Raw genomic sequence first — 24,838 nt, forward strand, 5'->3', positions numbered from 1 at the left:
ATAGCCAATTGTATCATTTATACCAGGTGACGTATGTAGAGCGACAGAAATTCGACGAGCAAATACATCCTTCTTGGCAATTAAATCTTTCAACGCCAAACGTTGCTCTTTTTTTAAAAGTAAACTTGCGTTCTAAGCTACTTAAAACACTTTCTAAGGCTGCATCGAACGGTAACGTTGTGTCCGCTGCCATGTTGGATTAACACTCTACAGCTTCGGTGTCGCGCATAGACGTCGTCATCGTCTTGCTGCCCCGCCCCGTTCTGTGATTGGTTCCCTAACTCAGACAAAAATAAGGGCTGTGGTTTCCAGGCTGCCTTTGCAGTGTGAATGAAATCGCGTGCAAAGCAGCATGGGAATTCCCAGGCTAAGACAATTTAGCATTTATTTTACCTTTGCTTTTATGGACATTAAAAATCCGAGCTCAACTCGTGCACCTGAAGGCATCAGAGGCTCTTGAACAGACTGTATCGGCTCCGGCTCGTGAGAGCGCGGGCACTCAGCGCGTGAGTAAAACCGCTGCAAGAGGGGCAGGAGACAGAGGGAGGCTCTCTGTGTTGGATACGTCCATCTGTTCTTTAAACCGCCCAGGAGATGAAATCCGTGTTTTAAGCGCGTGGAAACTTCCCTCCAGTCCAAGATGACGGTGGATTTTGAAGACTGTATTAAAGATTCACCACGCTTTAGGTAAGTAAGAACCCCGAAACTCACGAGCCGTAGTTGTCTCGCTGGAGTGTTTGAACGCGCTCGGTCACCCTCTGCACGCGCTCATTTATGCAGGAGATAAATCTCTTGAATTGCTTCAGACCTCTACGTGAAGTCTTCTGGCGCGTTGAAGGATTCACACTTTGATGCGATGAATGATGGTTCATCATAGTTCGGGACATGTGTGTTCGCATGTTGGCAGCCTCTCGCCTTGTAGAAGGTGATATTGATGAGCAATGCAGCCACATGATCGGTCACATGGACTTAGTGGGAGCTGATTTTTTTTTATTTTTTTTTTCCAACACCATGGTCTGAGTTTTTAAAGATTTATCACCAGCTGTTGCTACCCAGGCAAGCATTTGTTCATCTCTGGAGGAGGTGATTGGTGGATTTACAATAATGCTTTACAGCAGGAATTCCCCCCTAAGTCTCCATTGTCCATTGCCCTCAACTACAGTAGTTCCAAAGAAAAAGATCTAAAAAAAAACAAAACAAAAAAAACTGATCAAATTAATAAATAGAAAATAAATGGCTACTGGTCAGTTCAGTCCACTTTGTGATGATTTTTGATGGTTTTGGCTCCGTCCCAAACACTGGGATCTATCAGTGGATAAGGGGGAAACTGGAGATTTCCACATTGACTCTGACTGCGGCTCACCAGAAGGTTACATAAATAAGGCAGGAATTTTTCCCCAGCCACATCTAAACCTGGTGCTGCGACCCTGCAGAGAGAAACCCGCCTGTCTGTGGGGTGCTTTCACTCTGATGCAGCTGTGGGAGATGCACTCAGAACTTTTACTGAAGGAAAAAGCACCAAAACATGAGTGTGGCTTATGGGACAAAAAAAAAAAAAAAAAAAAGTTTAAAAGCTGCCTAATAGAATAAAGCAAATGCATAGAATGTTGAAAATGACTACATGGATCCATCTGAACTTACTTTTAGACTTTTCTCTAATCTTTCCTGGTCTTTTATCACCTTTATGGAATACAGTGCAAACGTCTGGAGAACCTTATCCTCTCTTTAGTTTGTGCTTAAAAGTTGCCAGACACGAACCCTGTTTTGATGAACCGTTCTTCAGGCTTTCTGAAGGTCTTTTAAAGTATTTATTTTGGACATTGGCTGCTTTTTCATTCATTTTCAGTCCTTTTACCTGACCATTTTCAGAGAGATATATGCGTGTGTGTGATTACTAAATTATTTGTTGTTTGTTTGTTTATTGTGCCTCTTAAGACTGACCTGTGAACCCAGCAAGCTTAAAAACGGCCACCTACAGTAACTGAAGGAATGAAGCAGTGTTGTGTCGCTGTTCACATAACGGACATCTAGGTTGAAAACCAGTCTAAGATGGTATCTTTAGGCACTTTGTCACAAGCAGTGTGTCTGTCCGACATCGTCACAGTTTGGCTGACAACTAATGCATATCAGCACTGTGTGCAGTGTGTCCTTAAATATGTCGTGAATCGGGCAAGTTGAAGACAAAAGAAGAAGTCTAGGGCCGGGCGATAATTCCATCTCGAATCGGGATCGCGATAAAATTTTGATCGATCTCGATAATCTGCTCGTGACCTACATTCAATAGGCTATCACATGGCAAAAGTAAACACGGCAACAGTATCGGCATCTGCTGGCTGCCGTCTGCAGGTAGGACACGCCCACTTCCCTGTTGTGAGCAGCATGGCTGCAGTTGCAGAGAGAGACTGAGGGCATGGTTACACGGAAACGTTTTTCACTATAACCGATATTTTTGCTTATCATTTGGCTGTCGCGGCCACATGGAGCCGGCGTTCTGGGTACCCCAAAACGATATTTTTGGAGACTGGGTTCCAGAGTGGGAAGATCTAGGAACATCGCGTTGCCATTGTTACAGCCAGAACGGATTTGTTTACATCTGCGTCACAGCCACATGACCAACGGCAGTGACGTATACACATACGTCAGTGACCAGAACAAAAAGAGGCTTTTGTTTGAGCTTCACGTGAGCTTCGCGCTGGTAGAAGTAGGGGCGTACACGCATGCGCATTGCTTCTTCTATTGTTCTGGTGTAACCGGTGGGGGTGGCTTACAGCGCACCTAGAGGTGTGGCGTGTGTACTGCATCGTTTTCAGCAAGCGCGGCGTTGCCATGAGGACCTGATATTTTTACAGAAGCTTTCCTGTGTGGTTGCAATAATTTTCGTACTCGGTTTAAAAAAAAAAACAACCCTCGTTTCGTTTTCGTGTAGCTCGGGCCTGAGAGGGAGATGGGAAAGAAAAAAAAAGTTGGAAAAAGGAGGAGAAAATGAGTGAAACTGAGGTCGAAGAAGGCGAGAATAATGCAGGGTACGAAGGCGACAACATATCCACACCTGAATCTGACGAAATTGTTGATTTAAAAAAGGAAACGCAGAACCATATTTCCCAGCGCCTTTCCCGTGGCCTGGACACGGCGACGCAGGTCTGTGCTTACCGAAATCTCCTCCCACGTAGCTGGGTCCTGAGTTTGGATAAAATCTTCACATAACTCGTCCCACTAAGCCGTGAGCAGGGAGTCCGACACGAAACAGAGTAGTGTGTTATGTCGAGCACATGTTCCGACAAAGACAGGGAATACCACTAATCTTTTTCATCACCTGAAGCAGCGCCACATGTTTGAGCACAGAGAATGCAAACTTTTTTTGATTAGTTGATGTTAGAGTGAGACGTCTGTCACCATAGACAATCTTTACACACACATATGCATTGCAGTTGTGTTCCCGTTCAACGTTTAATAAAGAGAGCGGCAACTCCTCACTGAAGCGAGCGAGCGAGCGCAGCGCGCAGAGTTCAGAGCAACATGTTTCCTGTGTGTTTCTTATACAAGTAACTGAGTAAGTTACTACTACGGTTGTGAGGGATGTCTACATCAGCTGAGACGTTGGAAGAGAGCTCCCGAACAGCAAGAGAGACAACCGCTGCTGGAGAGCAAACAGTTGACCGGTCAGATATAGGATTTTCATTTAAAATACCTGTTCTGTATTTATCTGAAACAGTATAGTGTCACATGTCATGTTCAACTTTGACAGAAAATAAATATTTAATTGGAAATTAACCTTCTGATATCATCAAATCTCAATTAAGAGTAACGGGGAACATTTAAAATTCACAAAATAGTGATTTTTTTTTGGACCTTCAGTTAATAAATCTACTGTCGGCCAAAGCCCTCATCACAAATGGTCCCCATAGAAGGGTGGCTGTCAAGAAGCCATTCTGAATCAAGGGAAGCGGGAAAAAAAGGCTGAGGTATGCCAAATGAGACAAGAAGCGGACTGAAAATCAGTGGCAACAGATCTTATGGAGGGATGAATTATCCCTAGAGCACAGACCTCACCATTGCTGAATCAGTGTGGGATCATCTTGACAGAGAAAGGAATAAAACATCCAAAGAAGAGCTTTGGAATGTCCTTCAAGAAGCCTGCAGAACTATTCCTGCATTAATTCCTGACTGCTTAAAGAAACTAGAAAAAGCTGTTCCTGCGAAACAGCAGAGAGAATGCTCATGAGCTGAATTGGGTTAGCTGACCATGCTAAAAAAGCTGAAAATAGTGACAATTTAGCAGAAGTCAAGTGAGTAATAGTTTAAATTAGGGATGTCGAAATTTAAAAAAAGTCTTGACCGACCACTGAGCCTCATTAGTCGATTAAAGTCGGTCACGGAAAATTCTATAAGTGCCATTTATGATATCTTTGTCCTGTCGCACGTCTTTCTCTGCCTCGTGGAACAAGTTATGCCCCCATTTTAGAATGGTTAGGCTCTCAATGTTAGTTCGTGCCCTTGGTATTATACATTTTCTCCAATCATTAACCACTAGTTCTAGGCGTACTTGTGGAGGAATAATAATGGTTTTGGGTAGAAAAATAATTGCTGTGCCTGCGCAGACACGCACAGCCACACATTACGTGCAGCAGCGCCCTTCCAGTCACGGTACTTTTTAAACACGAATCAAACGCGGCACCGAACTCGGGCTGTTAAAAGCCCACGTTACAAAGTCACAAACAGAGAACGGTGCATTTGGCGGTGTTACAGGAAATTAGGTTAACCAATGACTTCGTTAAAAAAAAAAAACTTACCGAAGCCTATGCTGCACAAAATCCTTTGCAATAAGTTCCTGTCGTCATGCCATTTAAGTACAGATGAATATAACACAACAAGTAGGCTAAGTTACTCTTGTGTCTTTTGCCATTACAGTGTTACAATTATCATTATGTCGTAGTCCACACGAAGCCACTAACAAACTGGCAGTGAAGGTTGTCACAATATTGCCGTCAGGATACATTTGCATTAGAGCTACACGCAACCGGTGTAAGAGAGGACCTCTGAGGAGGGCGCTACGTGAGCTCTGCTGCGGTTGTTCTTCCATCGTGGGATGGCTCATGCTCACATAACATTTCTAAAGATATAGTGTTTTTTTTTTTTTTTTTTTAAACCGACGGCAGAAAAATTCTAACCGGACGACGTTGATTCGGTCAACCATCGGTGATACGGTCATCGGTTACCATCCCTAGTTTAAATGGCTGCAGTGTAATATGTAGCAGAGTAGTGGAAGAGCGATGTGGCTTAACAAGCTCATACCCAGCAGAAGGAGCAGAAAATGGCTGAAGGGATACTATGACTTCAAATGAGAAAAGTTGAAGAACGAGAAAAAAAGTTTGAAGACCGTCAACATCAGAAGGCTTAGAGGAATGCGGGAAAGTAGTTTTTATTTCAATTGAGTGAAAGGTTTTTAAATGGCAGCGAGTTGAACTCACTTGAAGCTGTCTGCTGTGTCACAGCAAACTTTCCATTGGAGTTGGTGAGAGAATTTGAAAGGTTGCTCTCGCTTCAAGGCTCATAGCTGAAATTCTGTAAATGTGAGCTCTTTGGTAGTCACATTGGCTGAAGGAGGACACATTTTCCTACATTTTAAGGTAGAATCTGTCTCTGTAAGTTAAGCTGTATGAAAGTTAAAGGATTTTGTTTGAATATCAGAAAAAGCTGAAAATGATCTGTGTGCCCCTCTGTTGGCTCCCCATTCATAAAACCAAGAAGGAGCAAAGATAAAAGTTAAATATTTTAAAAAGTATAAAAATCAGAAATACTAAAAGATAGAGCATACATCTCCTGAACGAGCTGAACGTTTTGATACCAAAATTGGTGAAAGTATGCAGGAGTAGTTAAAGTCCCAGAAACGTTCGGAAGAATAAAGAAAAAGGGTGAAGGGAAACAGAAAAACAATAGTGAGAATCACAATAAAGAAAAACAGGAAAACAATTCTCACAATAAAAACAATGACAGAAAGCTTGTCTAAAAGTGTTCAGGCTGTTCTGAGGAATAAAGGTGATCTGAACAAGTATTGATTTATTACATTGTTTTTACATTATATTCTTTATTTTCCATTTATGTTTGTGTGATTAGACAAACTACTGAACCTATTTACAGTTCTCCAAACCGCCGTCAGAAAGAAACAACGCGATGGAGAATGCGCCGTTGTGCATCGCGTTTGTGCAATAAGCATGCTCATCACAAACGAAATGTAGAGGGACGTAGCTTCATCTTGCTCTTCTTTCGCCATCTTTCTCGAATGCCTGTATGTTGTTGTTGTTATTGGTGGTGAAGCGGTCAACCGGAAGTGGCTCTATTAGAAAAAGTTGAAATGGGTACAGCGCCACCTATCTTATCGGAGTATGACATGCTTTGTGCCTGTGATTCGATTCATTCACCGCCATATATCCAAGGATAATTACCCCTGCTCAAATAAGGCGCATAACCCTACTCTAGCTATAATCAAACTAATCTCATCATGTAGACCCACTGAGTGATATCGTCTCCTTTGACTGCATGTGCAGAACGCAAAGTCCAATTCACCACGTGCTTCACCATCTACAAGCCTGTTTAGTGAGACTTTCAACATAGTTATCTCGGGGTCTTAATCCGACTGAGTAACCCGATCCGGTCCAATTTTTAGTCCAACTAAGGTGTATACATGAACTTAATAACTCAGTCTTATTGTAATTTAGCCATTAATCCGATTCTTTCAGTGCCATGTAATCCCACTGACTGTGTCTGCTTCATAAATTGGTGGATAGAGTCATCTCTTATCTGCAACTGTGGAATGAAAAATAGGCCTGGGCCTCGTCCCTCCTTATGTGTGGAGCAGATTTTGCTTCTTGCCAGAGAAATCCGGTCTCATAAAGTGAGCATTCCTCAAGCTTACAGTAAGTAGGGGTGTTTTCTTTGCTGCCCAGAATGTTTGAATGACTAGGAGAGATGCTGTAAGAGGCAAAGTAATTGCTTGTTGCAGCAGCCACTCAAGCCTGTGACGGTGTTTTTAGAGAGTATTCATGTGGCTTCTTTCTGGAGCCGAGAGCAGTGCTGTAGCGTTATGTAACAACCCCGGAGGTGGATGACTGGAAGGAAGCAGGAAAATCTGGGCTTTTTTTGGCCATTTGGATTGGCATAACGCACCACAGTTTCCCACGCATGTAAAATCATGCAGGAAATCAGGTCTGAGCGGCTGTCAGCGAGCGAGAGCTCAGACCGCTTGCCTATGGATCGCTCTGTGGAGCAAAACGGCAGACAGTTTGGTTCTTATTAGTTCCTTTTAAGCTGCCGTCTTCAGATTAGATATCACAAGTAGCATAACCCAAACCATGTAGACTCAGGATGAGTCTTGGGCATGACAGTCACATAATTAAAGTTTTGAAATGTATTAAATGGACCCATTTTTAAAAGCGAGGGTTCATTTTTAGCTGATTTTTTTTTTTTCTGGTTTCAGTTCTCAACTGATAAGACGAGCTATAAAACGGCTTGCATGATTTGGTCTTGAGGTAATAACACCGAAATCTTGTTTTGGAACTTTGCTGAAAAGATGCTTCTTAAAGCAATACTATGTAACATTTCTACCTTAAAATAACAGTTTGAAAAAAATTGTGCGGCTAGAATGAGTTTTAATATTACGATTGGCCTGTCTCCTATGCCCTTCGGGGGTCTGAGTTGGAAAAACTGCGCTATGTAACTTTGCTGGACCGGCCCGGGAGCTGAGCGGAAGTACTTCGACTTGCTTTCTGGCACACCTACCGCAAAAACAAATAGACCTGTCTCACGCTCCCAGGTATAAGGCTAAGCTAGCGCAACATTGTCAGTACGATCATCATGGCAGAGGCACCCAAGAAACAGAAGAAGACGTTGACTGATGAAGCAAGGAAGAGAAAGAGAGAGGCAGTGTCGTAACCGTACATTACCTCCAAGCCTGTAGGGGGAGCTCCATAATGGGCTTTTTGAGAAGTTACATAGTATTGCTTTAACTTTAACATGACCCATTCGGAAGTAAAAGGATGATTTTTGCACTCTTGTGTCCATTAACCTGTACCTAGCACCTGATCTTAACCACAAATTTATGATTTAAAAAAAAAAAAATTATTGTCTGACCCAACACATCTGACCAACGTATTTGTCGTGTGTGGTGTTGTCTGAAGCCAGTATTACTGCCTCCTAACAGTATGTTGATTTCATGGCTCGATGACCTCTTGACCAAACTTTGTGTTTAGTCTGAATGCTTCGCCTCAGACTGATGTGTCACTGCAGCCAGTAATGCTCCATACATCTGTGTTGGTGTTCAAAGATTACTCTGCTGCGCAAACTCCTGTGTTTGTGTTTGCTGTGGAACAACACTGAGAGCAGGCAGCATAGTTGCTGTTTTCTTGCAGTTCGGACTGATGCTCCCCTCTAGCTGGGAACTTAAGATGTTTTCTGCTTGTCGATCCTGAACTTTTGTGAATGCTCAGATAGAAGGGTGTTTTAATTTTGGAGGGAGTTTCAGTGACCCTGTTTGTTCGTTACCCTGAGCTTCCAGCCCCTCGGGAGAATATAACTATTGTCCAGTGAATTTGTTACTTCCCATTGGAGACAGACTGTCTTCTCTGTGCCTTAACGGCCGAGGGCAGAGAGTTCTCCCATGTCAACAGTGGGGGGGCAGAGAGCTCAGGCAAGCGACCGTCATGGTGAAGGGCTTTTCATTGAGTCACAGAGCAGAGCAGGGAATCCAAGGCCTGTGACCTGTGGCGCTCACGGCTATTGAATTTAAAGTATCTGTGAGAAAATGACTGAATGGATGGATTTGTGACAAAGTCAGTTTACAGGGTGAGGGAAGGGTGCACGTCAGAGATTCCCGGAATAATATTAGGTGAATTTAGTTAATAAGAGATCAGGGGCCTCATGTACAAAGGGTGCGTACGCACAAAATAGTGGCGTACGCACCTTTTCACGTCAGCAATCAGATGTATCAAGAGCGAAAAGACTGTGGAAATGTGCGGTGCCTCACGGCAGCTTCAGGGATGGCGTACGTACTTTTCTGCAGCTGTTGATTCTTTGGCGACACCTAAGGTGATGTTGGGAAACATGTTATTATGTTCTAATAAATAAATCAAATCAAATCAAATTTATTTATATAGCACATTTCATGTACAAACAGTTCAAAGTGCTTTACATAAAATAAAAGCATTGCAGCAGGGAGTGCAAGAAGCATTAAAAATACATAAAAGAATATAAAAAGAAACAAATAAAATCATTTAAATGAATTTAAAAACAGGCAACAGTCTAGATAAGTTAAAAGATATTTCATGCATAGACACATGAGAACAGAAATGTCTTTAACCTGGATTTAAAAATGTCTACATTTGCTGAAAGTTTAATCTCCACTGGCAGTTTGTTCCACTTGTTAGCAGCATAACAGCTAAATGCTGCTTCTCCATGTTTAGTCTGGACTCTGGACTGGACCAGCTGATCTGAGTCCTTGGATCTAAGAGCTCTGCTGGGTTTATATTCTCTGAACATATCACAGATGTATTTTGGGCCTAAACCGTTCTGGGATTTGTAAACCATCAGCAGGCTTTTAAAATCTATTCTGTGACTGACTGGAAGCCAGTGTAAAGATATTAAAACTGGTGTGATGTGTTCAGATCTCTTAGTCCTGGTTAAAACTCTAGCAGCAGCGTTCTGGATGAGCTGCAGATGTTTAATGCTCTTTTTGGGAAGTCCAGTTAAAAGAGCATTACAGTAATCGAGTCTACTGGAGATGAATGCATGGATGAGTTTCTCTTGGTCTTTTTGGGAGAGGAAACCTTTAATTCTGTTGATGTTTCTGAGGTGGTAAAAAGCTGCCTTGGTGACAGCTTTGATGTGGCTGCTGAAAGTCAGATCTGAGTCTATCAACACTCCGAGGTTACGAACCTGGTCAGTGATTGTAAGGTTCCGAGTCTCAAGATATTTACCAACGCTGACCCTCTTCTCTTTGCTACCAAACAGAATGATCTCAGTTTTGTCTTCATTTAATTGTAGAAAATTCTCTCTCATCCAGGTGTTTACTTCCTCCAGACACTGACACAGAACGTCAGCTGGGCTGCAGTCGTCCGGTGACAGAGACACATAAAGTTGTGTATCGTCTGCATAACGTGAAAACAATTAGTCCTCAGACAGTGATGTGTACATTTGAGATGCATGAACAATTAATACTAATAAACAATTAACACACCCATGTGTCTGCAGTTAAACGAGTGGATATAAAAGCATGCGCAAAGTGGTGCAATGCATTCCATTAAAAACAATGGCTGCTTCAGCAGTATTAGAAGACTTTGCAAATGGTGCATTTTGAAGAGAGCGTGTGTTCACTAGATAGAGAGGATTTGCTGGCACATGATGGCGACTGGCTCATTAGCCGTTTTGAGGGAAACCCTCCTGGAACTGTGCGCAGAGCTGCGGCCGGCGTTGGAGCGCAACACAGCGAGGAGCCATGCGCTGCCTGTGCTCACAGCTGATGTGCTCACAGCTGATGTGCACAGCAACCGGGGCATTCCAGAGGGAGCTGGCCAACCGATTGAGACTGTGCCAGTCTACCCTGAGCCGAGCCAGACGAGTGGGACGGAATTATCCGCATCTTAGCCACGTATATCAAATTTGAAGGGAGAGCCGGTTTTGTAATCGTAGCTATCGACTGCACACTCATTACTATAAAAGCACAATCACATGATGAATTTGTATGTTAACAGGAAACATTTTCATTCGATCGATGTGCAGATCATATGTGATGCATAAATGCAATTAACCAACATTGTGGCGAGGTGCCGTGGTTCAACGTATGATTCATACATTCTGAGTAACAGCAGTAACCAGAGAGAGCAGTGTCACCCATTGTTGCGCCGACTCCCTGTTCAAACAGAGTCAGTCACCCCCCCCACCCGCCTGTTTTGGCCACACTTCGGCGGTGGACAGCTAGTCTCCGCTTCACATCCACCTTAATGTTGGACCACTTCTTCTTCACCTCTGCTTGTGTGCGCTTCTCAGACCCCACAGCATTGACAGCCTCGCCTCCTACCCACTCCTCTTGCGTTTGCTGCTTATGCCGGAGGACAGCGTGCCAAAGAGCACATTTTTGGGGCCTCCACTTCAGAAAGTAGCACCGACATTGACCTTTCTGTGAAGTTCTTCCTTTTTCCCGTCTTATTTATTCTTTTTTCTTTATTTTCTGATCGTACAAAGAGGGGAATCGTAGGTGCAGGGCTCTTTTTTAAATATGATTTGCATATTTAAGTAGGGGCGTGGACAGGGAGGAGTCAGGCAGTGGCGGCTCCTGACTTTTTTTTTAGGTAGTGCAATTTCCAGTCTGTGAAAGCTGCATCAGAGTGAGCTGTGCGAAGCTGAACCGATTGCACTGATGCAAACCTGTTATGTTCCCACACAGGAAATAAAATGTACAATTGTCCAGAAACTCCTTGTCTTCCTTAAATAAACACAACGCAGAGTCGAGGGGTTATTTGGTCTGCCAAATAACCAAAGTGACTCTGCAATTTCCCCCCGTTATGTCCATAAGTACCATAAAAGTCTATAGGACTGAGGTATATTTGTCTAGGTAGCATAATTTATTGTAATAATTTTTAATAATTTTTTGTTATTTTTTTGCATAATTTGCCAATCAGTTAATATTACACCTTAACCATTATTTATTTATTTTCCTCATATTGTTCCAGGATTCTATGAAAAAGTAAACACATAAGCTCTTAATGATAAGATTATTTCAATTTTCATTCTAAAGAATGTAATTAAAATGACAGCATATAAATCCAAGTCAAGTGTTTATTGAAGTTTTGGAAAATATGACTTAGAAAAGCATAACCAGTTGTCAAACATGGTTAAGTGCAGCTTACTTATGTGAGATTTTTCTCTTTTTTAAATGTAATACTGCACCATTAACAATGAATGTGTCATTATACATTCTGCTATTATTGTCAACATTATATAAAAGATTTAAATCATTACAAGTCAATGATTGAGCACAAAAGGGTAAGTTATTTAGCTACATCAAATACTACCTGGAAAAATAGCAGGGTTGGTGGAGCCCTGGGTTTCATCTTTGCCTCGCAAGGCTCGCTCGAAAATCTCACAAAATTCTTCCAAACTTCCTTCTCCGCATTAGTACGACGACTAAAGGGTACTTCTTTCAGAGAGAGTACCGTATTGTTGCACTCGACACTCGCCATCTTCTTCGTTTTTTTTTTTTTTTTTCTTTCTTTATTGAAAACCACAATGTTACAACAACAACATAGAATGTTCATGGTCCCGCGCAACAGTCATATGACGAAAGCACGTTGTGCGTCGTTTGTGCGAGCACATAAACCCTCATAGAAAATGCATTGGGAGCAGGATTTTTGAAAAAAACTGACGGACCATTCATGTCAATGGGAGCTTCCTGGTGCAAAATCGACCCTGACAGAAATCGGCCCAAATGGGGGCGTGGCAACACCAGGCGCGACCTTAATCTGATTGGACAATGACATATACAACCAGTTTGCCTACAGCAGATCAGTCCCACCTTAGCAACTAGATTAAAAAAAAAACAAAAAACTCCGTGTTTGGTAGTGCGTCGCACAAATCGCCCCTATGGAGGAGCCGCCACTGGAGTCAGGTGCTCCGACGTGCGCTCAATTCCACGTTGATTGGGATGTACAAACGAAATGTGCTTGGATTGATGCGTGCGCACAGATTCATACATCCATATATTTTTGTACGTTGGAGGGCATTTGGGTTTGAGCGTACGCCATGTTTCACTAGGAAATCCACGCAAGTCTTTTTACATGAGGCCCCAGGTCTTAAGGTTGTTGGAAAGTCGCACTGTGGTAAATGCAAGCAAATGTATTTATTAGATTGTCAAATGGATAATCCAGTTAGCCATTTACTGAATCAACAAAAACCAGAACTTTAAAAAAGAAAAAAATGTTTAAGCCAAATGTGGCTAGTCAGTCTAATGTGCTTGTGATGCTTCTATATTCTAAGTTTGTGGAATTTAAATAGTTTGAGGATAGATGACCGTCTCTAGTTTTATTTAAAAAATAGAATAAAAATGAATAAAGAAGCAATCAGTAATCTAGAATGTAAGGAGATGAAGTTTTATATTTCACTACGAAATCCTGATGTGAACACAGTTGTCCAAGTTTGGCAAACTTTTTATAACCATTTTGGCTTCTTTTTTCTTTTCTTTGTTTTGTTTAGTGCATGTGGCTCATCTCTCTTTGTCATATTAATTTTTTTCTTATTTACATCTGGATTTAATAAGATTTCATTTGGTGGAGTTTTTTCTTTTCTTTTTTTTTTTTTTTCGTACCGTTTTAATTTATTCATACAAAGACCTTCATACCCTTGTCATAAATTGAATTCTGTTTGTGCTCATGGCAGTCATTAAACTACTATACTGCTTTTACCAAATTCATTACGATGCCAAGAACATGTGAAGTGACCCTTTTTTCTGGGAGTCTTCATGCCGAAGCTCAGGCATTGAGCTTGACTCCGTTGACAGTTGTGACAGGTTGTCTTTGTCTTTTTGAGGATCTGCATCTCCAGCTGCAAGAAGCTGGAAGGGATTTTTACTGCAACGTCTTGTTGCTTCTGCTCTATTTCAGACTGACCTCTTTCCATCTTGAAACCGTGTCAGTGGCCCTTCTGTTAAGCCAAGGGTGCTTCTCCCAGCACTGTGACTCCATCCAGTAAAGGGTGGGAGACTCACAACCATTGTAGCTGAAAAAACACTTTTAACCAGCTGACTCCCTCCCATCCATCTCATTGTGAATGCTTTATTTTTTATTTATTAATACAGCGGCTGTCTTGTTTAATTTATCTTCTTATTGCTCAGGTGACAGTCAGGATAATGTTCGTCATGAAGTCCTTTAGCAATAGACATTATATGCTGTCTTTCCCTGAACCCCAGTGAGTTCATTCTGCTATATTTATTGTCATCGGAGTCCTTTTAGTTTTTTTTTTTTTTTTTTTTTTTTTTTTTTAAATGACTGATCAAGCCCAGTGGCTGATCTTCAGGCTTTTTACCCACCTTGTTGAGGAGACTGGTGAGCTTGGTGCGCTCCAAGTAATGAAAGCGACACGGATTAAGTCAGCACGGTGCATTTGCATGGCTGCCCGTCTTAATCGGGGATTGGCACACATTTTCCCGGCTTTGTGTTGACGGTAAGGTGTTACACCTTATGTGGATGTAAATCTAGTTGTTAATCTTGTGAGTGCAAACAGATCTATTTATACCCAAAGTAATGGGATTTTGCAACCACTACCAAGCATCATTGGTTAGAAGGGCCTTTTATCTTTTTATTACCAAATCAGATATGAGGCTTTTTTTTCCCATTTGGAGCCTATGAGCTGAGCTGAGACGAGCAAAAACTTTTAACTTTCATGGTGTATCTTTTAACTTATACTCCTTCCAGAGTTGGACTGAGATTTATTTGATTCACTAATTTTTATTTATTTATTTATTTATTTTGATATTTTTGGGGGCTTTTTATGCCTTTTAATGGATAGGACAGTTGGAGAGAGACAGGAAGCAGGGGGCAGAGAGAGGGGGAAGACATGCAGCAAAGGGCGTCCGGTGGGGGACTGGAACTGGGGCCAGCTGCACCGAGGACTGTAGCCTCTGTACATGGGCATGGGGCGGCTTAACCCACTACGCCACCGACCGCCCCTATTTGATTCACTTCTGTCATGTTTCAAAACCACAACATTCATACCATGACGGAATAACAGATGATTACCATTGCGCCGCTCGTTGAAACCACCCATTTCAAAGACAGAAAAACACAATCATATTTCACGTATCACACCTGGGGGCTTCACAAATATACTTTTTCAGCCACTTGTCAGTTGAAAGGGGGGTTAAAAAAAAAAAACCTCCTTTTCAGTTGTCCAGAAACAAAATTCCAGATATAGTTATCCAGGTTTTCCAGTTGGTGGAACATGTTGGGGAAAAAATAGTGTTCTAATCGTGAGACTATTGTTTTCCTGTTTTTCTTTATTATTTGTGAGAATGCTGTTAAGCATCTCAGTTCTTCCGTAAACTTTTTGTTGTTTAACTACTCCTGCATACTTTCACCGGTATTTCTGACTTTTATACTTTTTAGAATATTTAACTTTTATTTTTGCTCCGTCTTGGTTTTATGAATGGGGAGCCAGCAGAGCCACTGATAACCGTAAGCTTTTTCTGATATTTTAACCAAAAATTTTTTTCCAAACAATTTCCTCTAACTTTCATACAGTTTAACTTACAGAAACAAATTCTACCTTAAAATGTAAGAAAACGTGTCCTCTTTCAGCCAATGTGACTACCAAAGAGCTCACATTTGCAGAATTTCAGCTATGATGTCACCCTTTTGTGCCTTTTGAATGGAAGAAGGCTATTTGCTGCTGGAGCCCTGGCTGTCCCCCTCATTTCACTCTAATGAATAGCAAGACGTTTCACATACTGCACATACAAAGAGCCATGAAAAAGCAGGGGGCTGCATACCGAACACTGCGCTAATCTGCTTCTGTCCAACATCCTGAAAGGTGGCAACTGCCTGGACCTGCTTGCACAACCAAATAAACGGCTGCTTAAGTTCGCTGAAATCTCATGGCCAAACATCACAGCTGCTGCTCTGCTCTTGTTCAGATCAGCCATTCGGAGTTGCCAAAGACTGAGCACGATGTGATGTGATACATCAGCTCACTGGCAACATCTTGAACTCGACGAGTTGATGGACGAGCTCTGGTAAATTGGCATTAGTATTCCTTGGCGCAACCCCATGGTGAAAGGGAGCAGCAAGGACTATTTCAAGGCAGGGGAGTTGGAAAACAAGAGTTGGGCCAATGAACGCAGTCTCTCACACAGATTTTTAACGCTGATAATTCCAGCCTTTGGTCTCACTTCACAGTACGTCTGAACAAAATTAGGCATTTGTTTTTCCTTGCAGATTGGATTATGGTAATTCAAGCTGAACATCTGATCTCAATTTTTAAGGCTGTAGATATCAGATTTCTTGTACTGTTTTTTTTTTTTTTTTTTTTTAGCAGAAAATCTACTTTCCCTTTTAATATGTAGGAGAGTGGCTCCAATTTGTCCTGAGACGGGTCAGGTCATGTGTTTTGGAACAGGACTGCAAAGAAAGAAACGTCTAGATTCATGAGAGAAACACTGAGAATTAGTGTACTGGACTGTAGCTAACAACAGGTTGCTTGGAATCTCCTTTTTCATTTCGTTTTATCTGCTCACCTTCAACTCTGCTGAGAAAGCGTCAGCTGCAGTTAAAGTCCATGCAGGGTGGATTGTGAATTGGACTATAATTCTGAGTTAACATAAACAGACTAATGGGCCTGTTAGAACTGAGCTGCAAAGTAGAGCTGTCAGATGCACTGTAACACAATCTGTTGTTATCTAGCAGAACAGAAGTGCAGCTATTTTCCACCTCTGTTATGAAATGTCCCTTTTAAGATTTGCAAATTTTTCATTTTTTTTTGTTTAAGCTCAAACTGCAGCAAGCAGCCAGTTAGGCTGAAAATAAGGAGAAACGGGTGTCTCTGAAGAAACAGAAACTATATGAATATAGTTGTACCAGAAAGTTCTCCAACTAACCAGCTATTTCATCTCGCCTGTTTTAAAAGCATCTAACAGTATTTGCTTTACGTCATCAAGTCAAATCAACTGTGAATTTGTTTGGGCGTGCCGAGTGACGTGCTGTTTTGTTTGCATTTTAGGTATAAAGCTTAAATAATTCTTCAAACTGGTCACTACACATGGCTAACACGTTTGTGGGGAAAACAACAAGAATTCTTGAAAAAGCTAAATCTATAACCTAGCGAAGAGATGCATTTTAAAACGACATATCTCTCAGACACATTCGTTGTCAACAGTCAGACCAACAAGGACGTTCAGGACTCTGAATCAAACATCATGCAGAGCAAAGAAGCTCTTCACGCACAAACTGGAATACAGAGCTGAAAAATTGTCAGATGGGGTGCTACAACAAGCCTAACTGCAAATGAAACATCACAAAATAAAATTTCACTGTTTAAAACACCCTGCAATGTCACCAATACGATATTTTACTGCTGTTTGAGTAACTTTAGCAATGGATTCTAACGTTAACATATTGTTCCACACCTAAGCTAGCCAAACCAACAACAGCTGAGCTTGCTAGTAGGCTAGTTTTGATGAGAGTAATAGCCTGTTTAGAAGTTTACTGGTTTTTAATTCACCCGAGTTCCTAATTCACATGAATAATGATTAAATTAATTGCCAAGAGTATGCATGTGAAAACCTTTTTACGTAAGTTTTCCATTTTTCTCTTTTTTTTGATTTGGAACTCAAGAGAGAAGTATCGACTGTTCTGTAATTTTGCTTTTCCACTTGATTTGAAGAGAAAAACGTTGTTCAGTTCTTCCCTACACAACTGAAAGTTTCCTTTGAGCTTAATGTCTCTGGACGATTTGGAATCGTGTTTATCATGGCTGAATATTCTGTGCAGTTCTTTTCACAGGGAAACACTGAGCAGTTGGAACGTACTGGTCACGACAAGCAAGGCGAAGCTAGCTACTTATCCATTTTATGGCACCTTGTAACATGTAATATCCAGAAACCTCAGGAATAAAATGTTCTCGTAGTTGTTTAAAATCATGCCGAAGGAGACGTCGCTAGTGTTGAGTTCAGTTGACATCGTGAATAGCTGAACAAATGATCAACTGATAGTTGTCTCAAAGTGGTTATGTATGTCACTTTTTTTTTTTACTAGGTTCTATTAGGGCTGCACGATAAATCGTTACGGTAAATCATACACGTGATCTCATTTCTACACACAGCGATTCTGAAGCATTTTATATCACGAGCTGCATCACAAACAAAAGCCCCTATTTTCCTCCCGGATTTTTGCAAGCGCCCCCAAATGCAGCACTGTTGCTGCCTCCTCCCTCCACCTATGGTTAAGTGTCTTTACAAGTTAGAGTGGAGGAAAGTCTGCGGTGAGGAGGGTTAAATGGATGGCGATGAACTCCAAAGTGGTAGTGGCCAGAGTCACCCACCTAAGCGAACCAAACTCGTGCCTAAGAAAGGCTCGCATTCGGCGGTGTGGAATTATTTTGGATTTAAGCAAGAGGATGACAAACAGTATGAGGTACATTGACAAGTGTGTTTTGCCCTGGTTGCAGCACCGCAATAGCCTGGCTGACGCGTCCACATCTCGATGAGATGGTGGTCAGGGAACTAGGTGTGCATTTTCTCATATTTGAGGCGTGGTTTACGAATGCCTAGAGCCGTTTATTGGGCGCTACGAATGTCTATCAAATGGCGTCTGGTTCTTCCCATGCTGCTTTGCGCGCGATTCATAGCCAATTGTATCACTTATACCAGATGACGTATGTAGAGCAACAGAAATTCGACGAGGAAGAAGAAGACTCTTTACTGTGTATGAGAAGACGATGGCGGTTTAACGATTATTGTCGTTTGTGCAAAGTTAATATGAGGGTAGAAGGCATATACGGTCACTCTGCAGACTCTGTTGGATTAATACTCTACAAGCTTCGGTGTCGCGCATAGACGTCGTCATCGTCTTGCAGCCCCCCCCCCCGTTGGTTCCCTAACTCAGGCAAAAATAAGGGCGGTGGTTTCCAGGCTGCCTTTGCAGTGTGAATGAAATTGCGTGCAAAGCAGCATGGGAATTCCCAGGCTAGCACCGCAAGGCAACACCACAAATGTCTTCAATCACCTTAAACGTTACCACAAAGTACTGCATGATGAAACCATACAAAGCAAGAAACAAAGACGGACGTCGATAGCCGGAACCTTGTACAATGCAACGCCATACCTACCAAACTCCAGTAGACATAAGGAGATCACAGCAGCTATCACATATCACCTGGCCAAAGATATGGCCCCAATAAACACTGTACAACATGAGGGATTTCAGAGGATGATGAACACTCTCGACAAACGGTACTCGATGCCCTCCCGCAACTACATTACATTACATTACGCTCATTTTTCAGACGCTTTTAACCAAAGCGACTTACAATAAGTGCGTTCAACATCGGTAGGCAAAAGAACTTCAGGTCACAAGAAATCATAAGTACATTTCCTTCCAAAACCAAACAGCTAAGAGCAAAACTAGTGCTAGAGTAGGTGCGATAAGTCAGGTACCTCAGCCTCTCACCAACTGCACACTAGTCACAGCGGGGTGGGGATGCAAACCCTGGTTCGGGTAGGGGAAGAAATAAAGAGGTAAGAAAAGCAGGAATGGGATTCAAACCGGGTAGGGGTAATGAAAATATAGAGGGTGCCAGAGGTGGAGGAAACAATAAGTGTGTAAGGAACTAGGACGGAGCAGGTGATGTCCTAAGAGGGCGGATCAGGGTAGTGTTTCCTGAAGAGGTGGGTTTGCAGCCTGCGGCGAAAGATGGGCAGCGACTCAGCTGTCCTGATATCAGTCGGGAGATCGTTCCACCATCGGGGTGCAAAACAGAGAAAAGCCGTGACCGTGTCGATCGTGTGCAGGGAACCCTGAGTGACGGGGCAGCCAGGCGCCTGGTGGCCGCAGAGCCAAGTGGTCGGGCGGGGGTGTAGGGCTTGACCATAGCCTGGAGGTATGAAGGAGCTGTTCCTTCCACTGCCCTGTAGGCCAGCACCAGAGTCTTAAACTGGACTTTTCAAACCTTGCGCTCCCAGCATGTACAATAAGCAACGGGCAGTGGTCGAGGCAGAATTGCGGGAAATCAAAACATTTTTCCGCTACGTCTGATTTATGGTCCAGTCGCACCTCTGGAGCCGTATTTGAGCATTACGGTTACTTTTATAGCGCCTGATTTCACTATCAAAAGCTGGTGCCTACAAACATATGTATGAAAACCATACAGGGGAGGCCCTAGCAGAGGAATTAAAGGATGCCCTCTCATCTTGGAGTCTGACCTGCATCACAACAGACAACCGTCAAAACATAGTAATGGCCATCACCCTCAATGACTGGACCAGGCTGCAATGTTTTTTTTTGTTTGTTTTGTTCATCAGTGCAATAAACATTTTGTGACAAAAAAATAATAAAAAATAAAAAATCGTGACAGAGAATCGTGATTTCAATTCCCAGCAAAAAAAAATCGTGATTTACATTTTTTACAGAATCGTGCAGCCCTACGTTCTACTGAGAAGCTAGTTACCTTTTTGTTCAGTATGGATTCACAAAATCCAGAAACAAACTTGTTTTCATTCTTGATGATTCTTCCAAGAAAATCCACAACTGACAAGATCAGTCTCAAGTTTTTCACAATTTATAGGATCTGAAAGTGGTCTCTGTCTTTTTGCATCGTTGTCCGCCTCGTTTGCTTTGGTCAGATTATTTAACATGCTTCATCTACTAGTATAAAACTTTGTACAAGCTTTAGGAAATGAAAATGGGATTCATGTGCATCAGGTTTTCTCGTTAAAGCTACAGGCTTACATGTTTTGTATTCAAAATGAGTCTCTAAAAGGAAAACGCCCAATTTCCTCACATATCTGCTGCATCGCTCTGAACTTGTGGTCCATATTTCAGCTGAGTATTTAGACTGCACTGGAGGAAAAGTGCTGTTGTTCGAAGGCAGAATGTGAGGAGCTGTCCTCTAAGCTGTCTTGGCTCTTTGCTCGTGGCTGTGCGTCATTTGTCAGCAGACTCCCAGAAAGCAGACACGATTACTTGTTTTTGCCCCAATTTGACCAGCACGGCCAGAAAAGGCTTCACACAGAGCTGAATCTAGCTTTGACAGGACAAATAGAAAGTTATGACTAACAGATTTCTCTGTTTAATGTCATGTCTGTGAAACGTCTCCCCTGATGACAAGGCTGCTTAGAAACCCTCTCTCTCAGGGTGATAACTGTGGACTACCCAGCCATCTTCCTCCTGATGGTCAGGAAATGGGATAAAGTTATTGATACGAGTGGAGATTTCATCTGCACAGCTGTGGTTCTTTGTTACCACCTGGGGAATAAGGAATGACTGTTGGTCCGGGCTCTCAGCTACGTCTCAGCTCAAATTTGAAATGTTGAATCACACGTGTACATCTGTTTTTTATTAGTTCCATCCCTCACTCCCTGCCTCACTCTCCCCTTCTCTTCCCCTTTTCCATCCTCCCTGCCTTCCTCTGTGTGCGGGGGCAGACTTCTGGTCGCGGCTGGGCCAGAACTTGGTCTTGGGACGTTTCAGGAAGTGCGTCAGTTTGCTCAAATATTGAAAGCAGGTTTAGACTAAAGGGCAGAACCCCTGGGAGATGATGTGTGTGAGGAAGTGGCCGACTCCCCTGTTATGACACCCACCCCTAAATCACAACATAAATCCTTTTAAACACCATTAAACATCTTCCAGTGTTATTAAAGTTTGATCGACAGGCTATCGCTGCTTTCTTGATTTCACCTATTTTACAAAAGTCCTGTCGATTGATGGGTTTTTGAAAAAAGATGTAGAGGTTTTTGCATAAAACAATAGATTAGTATTTGTACAATCTGGTTTTCTGGTTCCAACCTCCAAAGAAAAGTGTGTAAGCTTCTCTCAGCTTTTACATGATTGTAAATTGGATGGTTTTGTGTAGAGCTGCAATTAGTAAACAGTTTTTATTTGGCTGATTGGATGGAAAAAAATAAAAAATTTGGAATCCACAAGGCTTGGAATTGTTCAAACCACATCTTAAATTAGTTTATTTTGTCCAATAAACTGTCTAAAGTTGCATGCGACAAAAAACACCAAATCTAAATCTAAACCCGACTCAAACGGTTAATCTGTTATCCAAGTTAATCTGTTTTTTTTCAGTTGATAAACGAAGGTTGCTCACCTCGACTGGTTATTCCAGAGTTGATGTGATTCCATGCCAGTGTTTGCTTTATAGTGGTATTGCAGAATCGGATGCTGGGCATATAACCAAAGTCTGAATATGTTGGGGAAGGTCTTGGTGAAGAAGCAACGGTTATCTTCAATAACACCATATTCAGGTGGTTATGATGTTGATATCCATGCCATTCAAGGAGGGTTTAGAATCTGCAGTTCTGGGTGAAGGAAGGCATCAATTAGCTTTTAAGAAATGTTTTGCAACCAGTCCAGGATGTAACCTGGCTTGTGTCCAGTGGCAGTTGGGATAGTCTTCATCCTGAGTAGGATGAAGCAGGTATGGGAAATGGATGGAAGGATCACTGGTGGCAGCGATGGCAGCAAGGTACTTTGAACATTAAAAAAGTAATGTCGCACAGGCTGTTGACTAATTGCAAGTACCAAAATATTGCACTATTTGATTTATCATGAATCAGGACTGTGGGGTCAATTTTGTACCTCCTTTACATGACTATAAATCCACACAATAAAAATAACATAGGACGAGCTGTTTGAAGTTTAATTGTGCACTACCTTGATGAATGTGTCGGCTGTCAGTACGTTACCTGTTATCCTGATTTTCACAATGATACACGACTGGAATAAGCTCTGAAGTGGTGTGTTTTCCTGTGAATACTTTCTATGAATAATATCAGAATAATTGAAGTTGGACATAAATGATATGTCATAGTTTGTTGATGAGTTTTTTGTTTTGTTTTCCTCACCTAATTTTCAGCCACGACACCACAAATTGCTTCAGATTTTTTTTTTCACTGATCTTGTTTGCATTAGCTGAACAGACAACTCGATCTGTATTTTGCATTCCACTTCATTTTTTATTTTTTTGTCTTCTTACTTATTGTTGTCTCACCCTGAAGAGTGTGGTTTGGCCAAGAATCCCATGAGCCATCGCTTGTGTTATGTGTCTCACTGTGTAATCTGCGTCTCTTTGATTCTCCAGAGGTTTGTTTCAGAGCCATTTATTGGCATTGGTACTGATATCAGGCATTTACCACATGCTGCACTTCAGCGTACTTCATCATTGTCTTTCTATCTTTCTTTATCTATATTTAAAGATCCCAAATAATAAAAATAAATGTGTGGTAAGGTCTCAGCTGGTTGACAGGAGGCATACCAACATTCAGGTTCATGGACTGATTGGAAAGGGGTTAAGGGTCATGGAAGCGAACCTAAAAGTGACGTCAGGGACCTGCTGCTGACCTCAGACCAGAGGAAACATCTGGGAGGAAGTGACACCTCTCCTGTTGTCTGTCAGCGAGTTGAACTAACACCGTGACATTCACATGATGGGTCAGTGTTCACCTCAGCTCCACACGCCAACTGAATCTCTTGTCTAAGATGAAATGTTTTGTGTCTTTCACAACTAAGGATGAGTTGCAAGGCGTGACTGTTCAGTTGAAGTTTGTTTTGAAAGTAAAGCGCATGAACACATTTCCTTTAAACGACAAGTAGCTTCTAAATTAAAACTCCGGGGCATTTGAAGCGCAATCCCATTGCTAGAGGTTGTCAAATACTGATAGTAGGACACAGACAGGTGCAAATCGGTGCTCCCTGTGCGGAGATCGCGCTGTTTGCGCAGCCTGTCATGCGAGGCTAATACGTGGTGGCTAAGGGGCAAGCGCTAACCCTTCCACGTAATGCAATGTTTTAAATACTTGAACGCAGTTTTTCTAGAGAAGATTAATTGTTTCGTATATGTGATTATCGTCCATCGACTCTTTTGGGCTTTCACATGCGCGAGCGTACAAATAACCGGTGAGTTACATACTGTTTATAAAGTTGTTTTGTAACGTCCCCATGCCAGTAATGTGAGAACCATGCATATGGTTTTGATGGTAAGGCTTGTGACTTTATTGTCGGATGGTTTACAAAGTGGTGTGACGTTTCTGCAGTGTGCAAGTTGTTGTTTTACGTGGAAGGGTTAGCGCTTGCCCCTTAGCCACCACGTATTAGCCTCGCATGACAGGCTGTGCGAACAGCGCGATCTCCACACAGGGAGCGCCGATTTGCACCTCTCTGTGTCCTACTGTCAGTATTTGACAACCTCTAGCAATGGGATTGCGCTTCAAATGCCCCGGAGTTTTCCTTTAAGCTGTTGTTTCTGTGAGCACCATCTCAAGCTTCCAGACAGGAAGGAGCTGAATGCTTCACACGTCTGGTATGTCTTTCTAGTGCAAGCCAAGTTGCGTGTTTAACCCACAAAAATGCCGGGAAGTCTCCCAGCTTAGCCCCGCTGCTGCTGGACACATCACGCCTGTGTAAGGATTTTCACTGGGGGAATTCAGCTATTTCACTAAAATGTCAGCGTTGCACTGTAGGATTGGCTTACTTGAGCTATTCTGCGCTACTTGCCTCACAGGCAGCCTGGTTTTCTGCCCAGAAAAAGCTTGCGAGAAGCACCATGTCTGTGGGCTTTATTGTCTTCCTCTCTTCAATGGAACATTGTGCTGGCCGGTTCTCACAGACCAGGCCTCTTCTGGATCCTTCTGCGTGTGTGTTCCTTTTTTCGTCTCCCTTGTCCCGTGTGTCTTCATTGACATTTTTGTGCGTTGCAGTCATCTCGGACCACCCTGTGTTAATATAAACCTGCGCCGCCAGCAGAGACCTCTCATACCCTGACCTCTCGGCTGCCTGTCAGCCTGCTGATCAACAGCGTGCACCCCCGGCCACCCACTCTTACAATGCTTTTGTGACACGGCACACATCCTATTCAATGATAGATACACAATCTGAGACTGTCCATTCAAGACTGTTTCCCTTGTGATGGTGCACAGGAAGAGCTTGCTGCCCTAACTCAGACGGGGGGGAAACTGTTGACTTACTGTTGGTGTAAATACTGTAGATCATGATTGTACTGAAGGAGTTAGTCTTTCTGGCATTTCGTCTAAAACCAATGGTAAACAAGATTATATCCCAGGAAAGTATAAAATCTCAGCTTTTTC

General features: G+C 42.4%; 1 protein-coding gene across 2 annotated transcripts in view; it reads left to right on the forward strand.

Moving 5' to 3' along the window:
• The first annotated feature begins 533 nt into the window (after positions 1-533).
• The window catches only part of LOC142389965 (arf-GAP with coiled-coil, ANK repeat and PH domain-containing protein 3-like), a 90,983-nt gene continuing 66,678 nt past the window's right edge, over positions 534-24,838 (forward strand). For both annotated transcript variants that reach the window (XM_075475242.1, XM_075475243.1), the window contains exon 1: positions 534-687. In XM_075475242.1, the coding sequence (XP_075331357.1) occupies positions 641-687 (47 nt within the window). In that variant the 5' untranslated portion in view covers positions 534-640. The remainder of the gene's footprint in view (positions 688-24,838) is intronic.

The sequence above is a fragment of the Odontesthes bonariensis genome, chromosome 10, assembly GCF_027942865.1.
Source record: "Odontesthes bonariensis isolate fOdoBon6 chromosome 10, fOdoBon6.hap1, whole genome shotgun sequence".
Taxonomy (NCBI): domain Eukaryota; kingdom Metazoa; phylum Chordata; class Actinopteri; order Atheriniformes; family Atherinopsidae; genus Odontesthes; species Odontesthes bonariensis.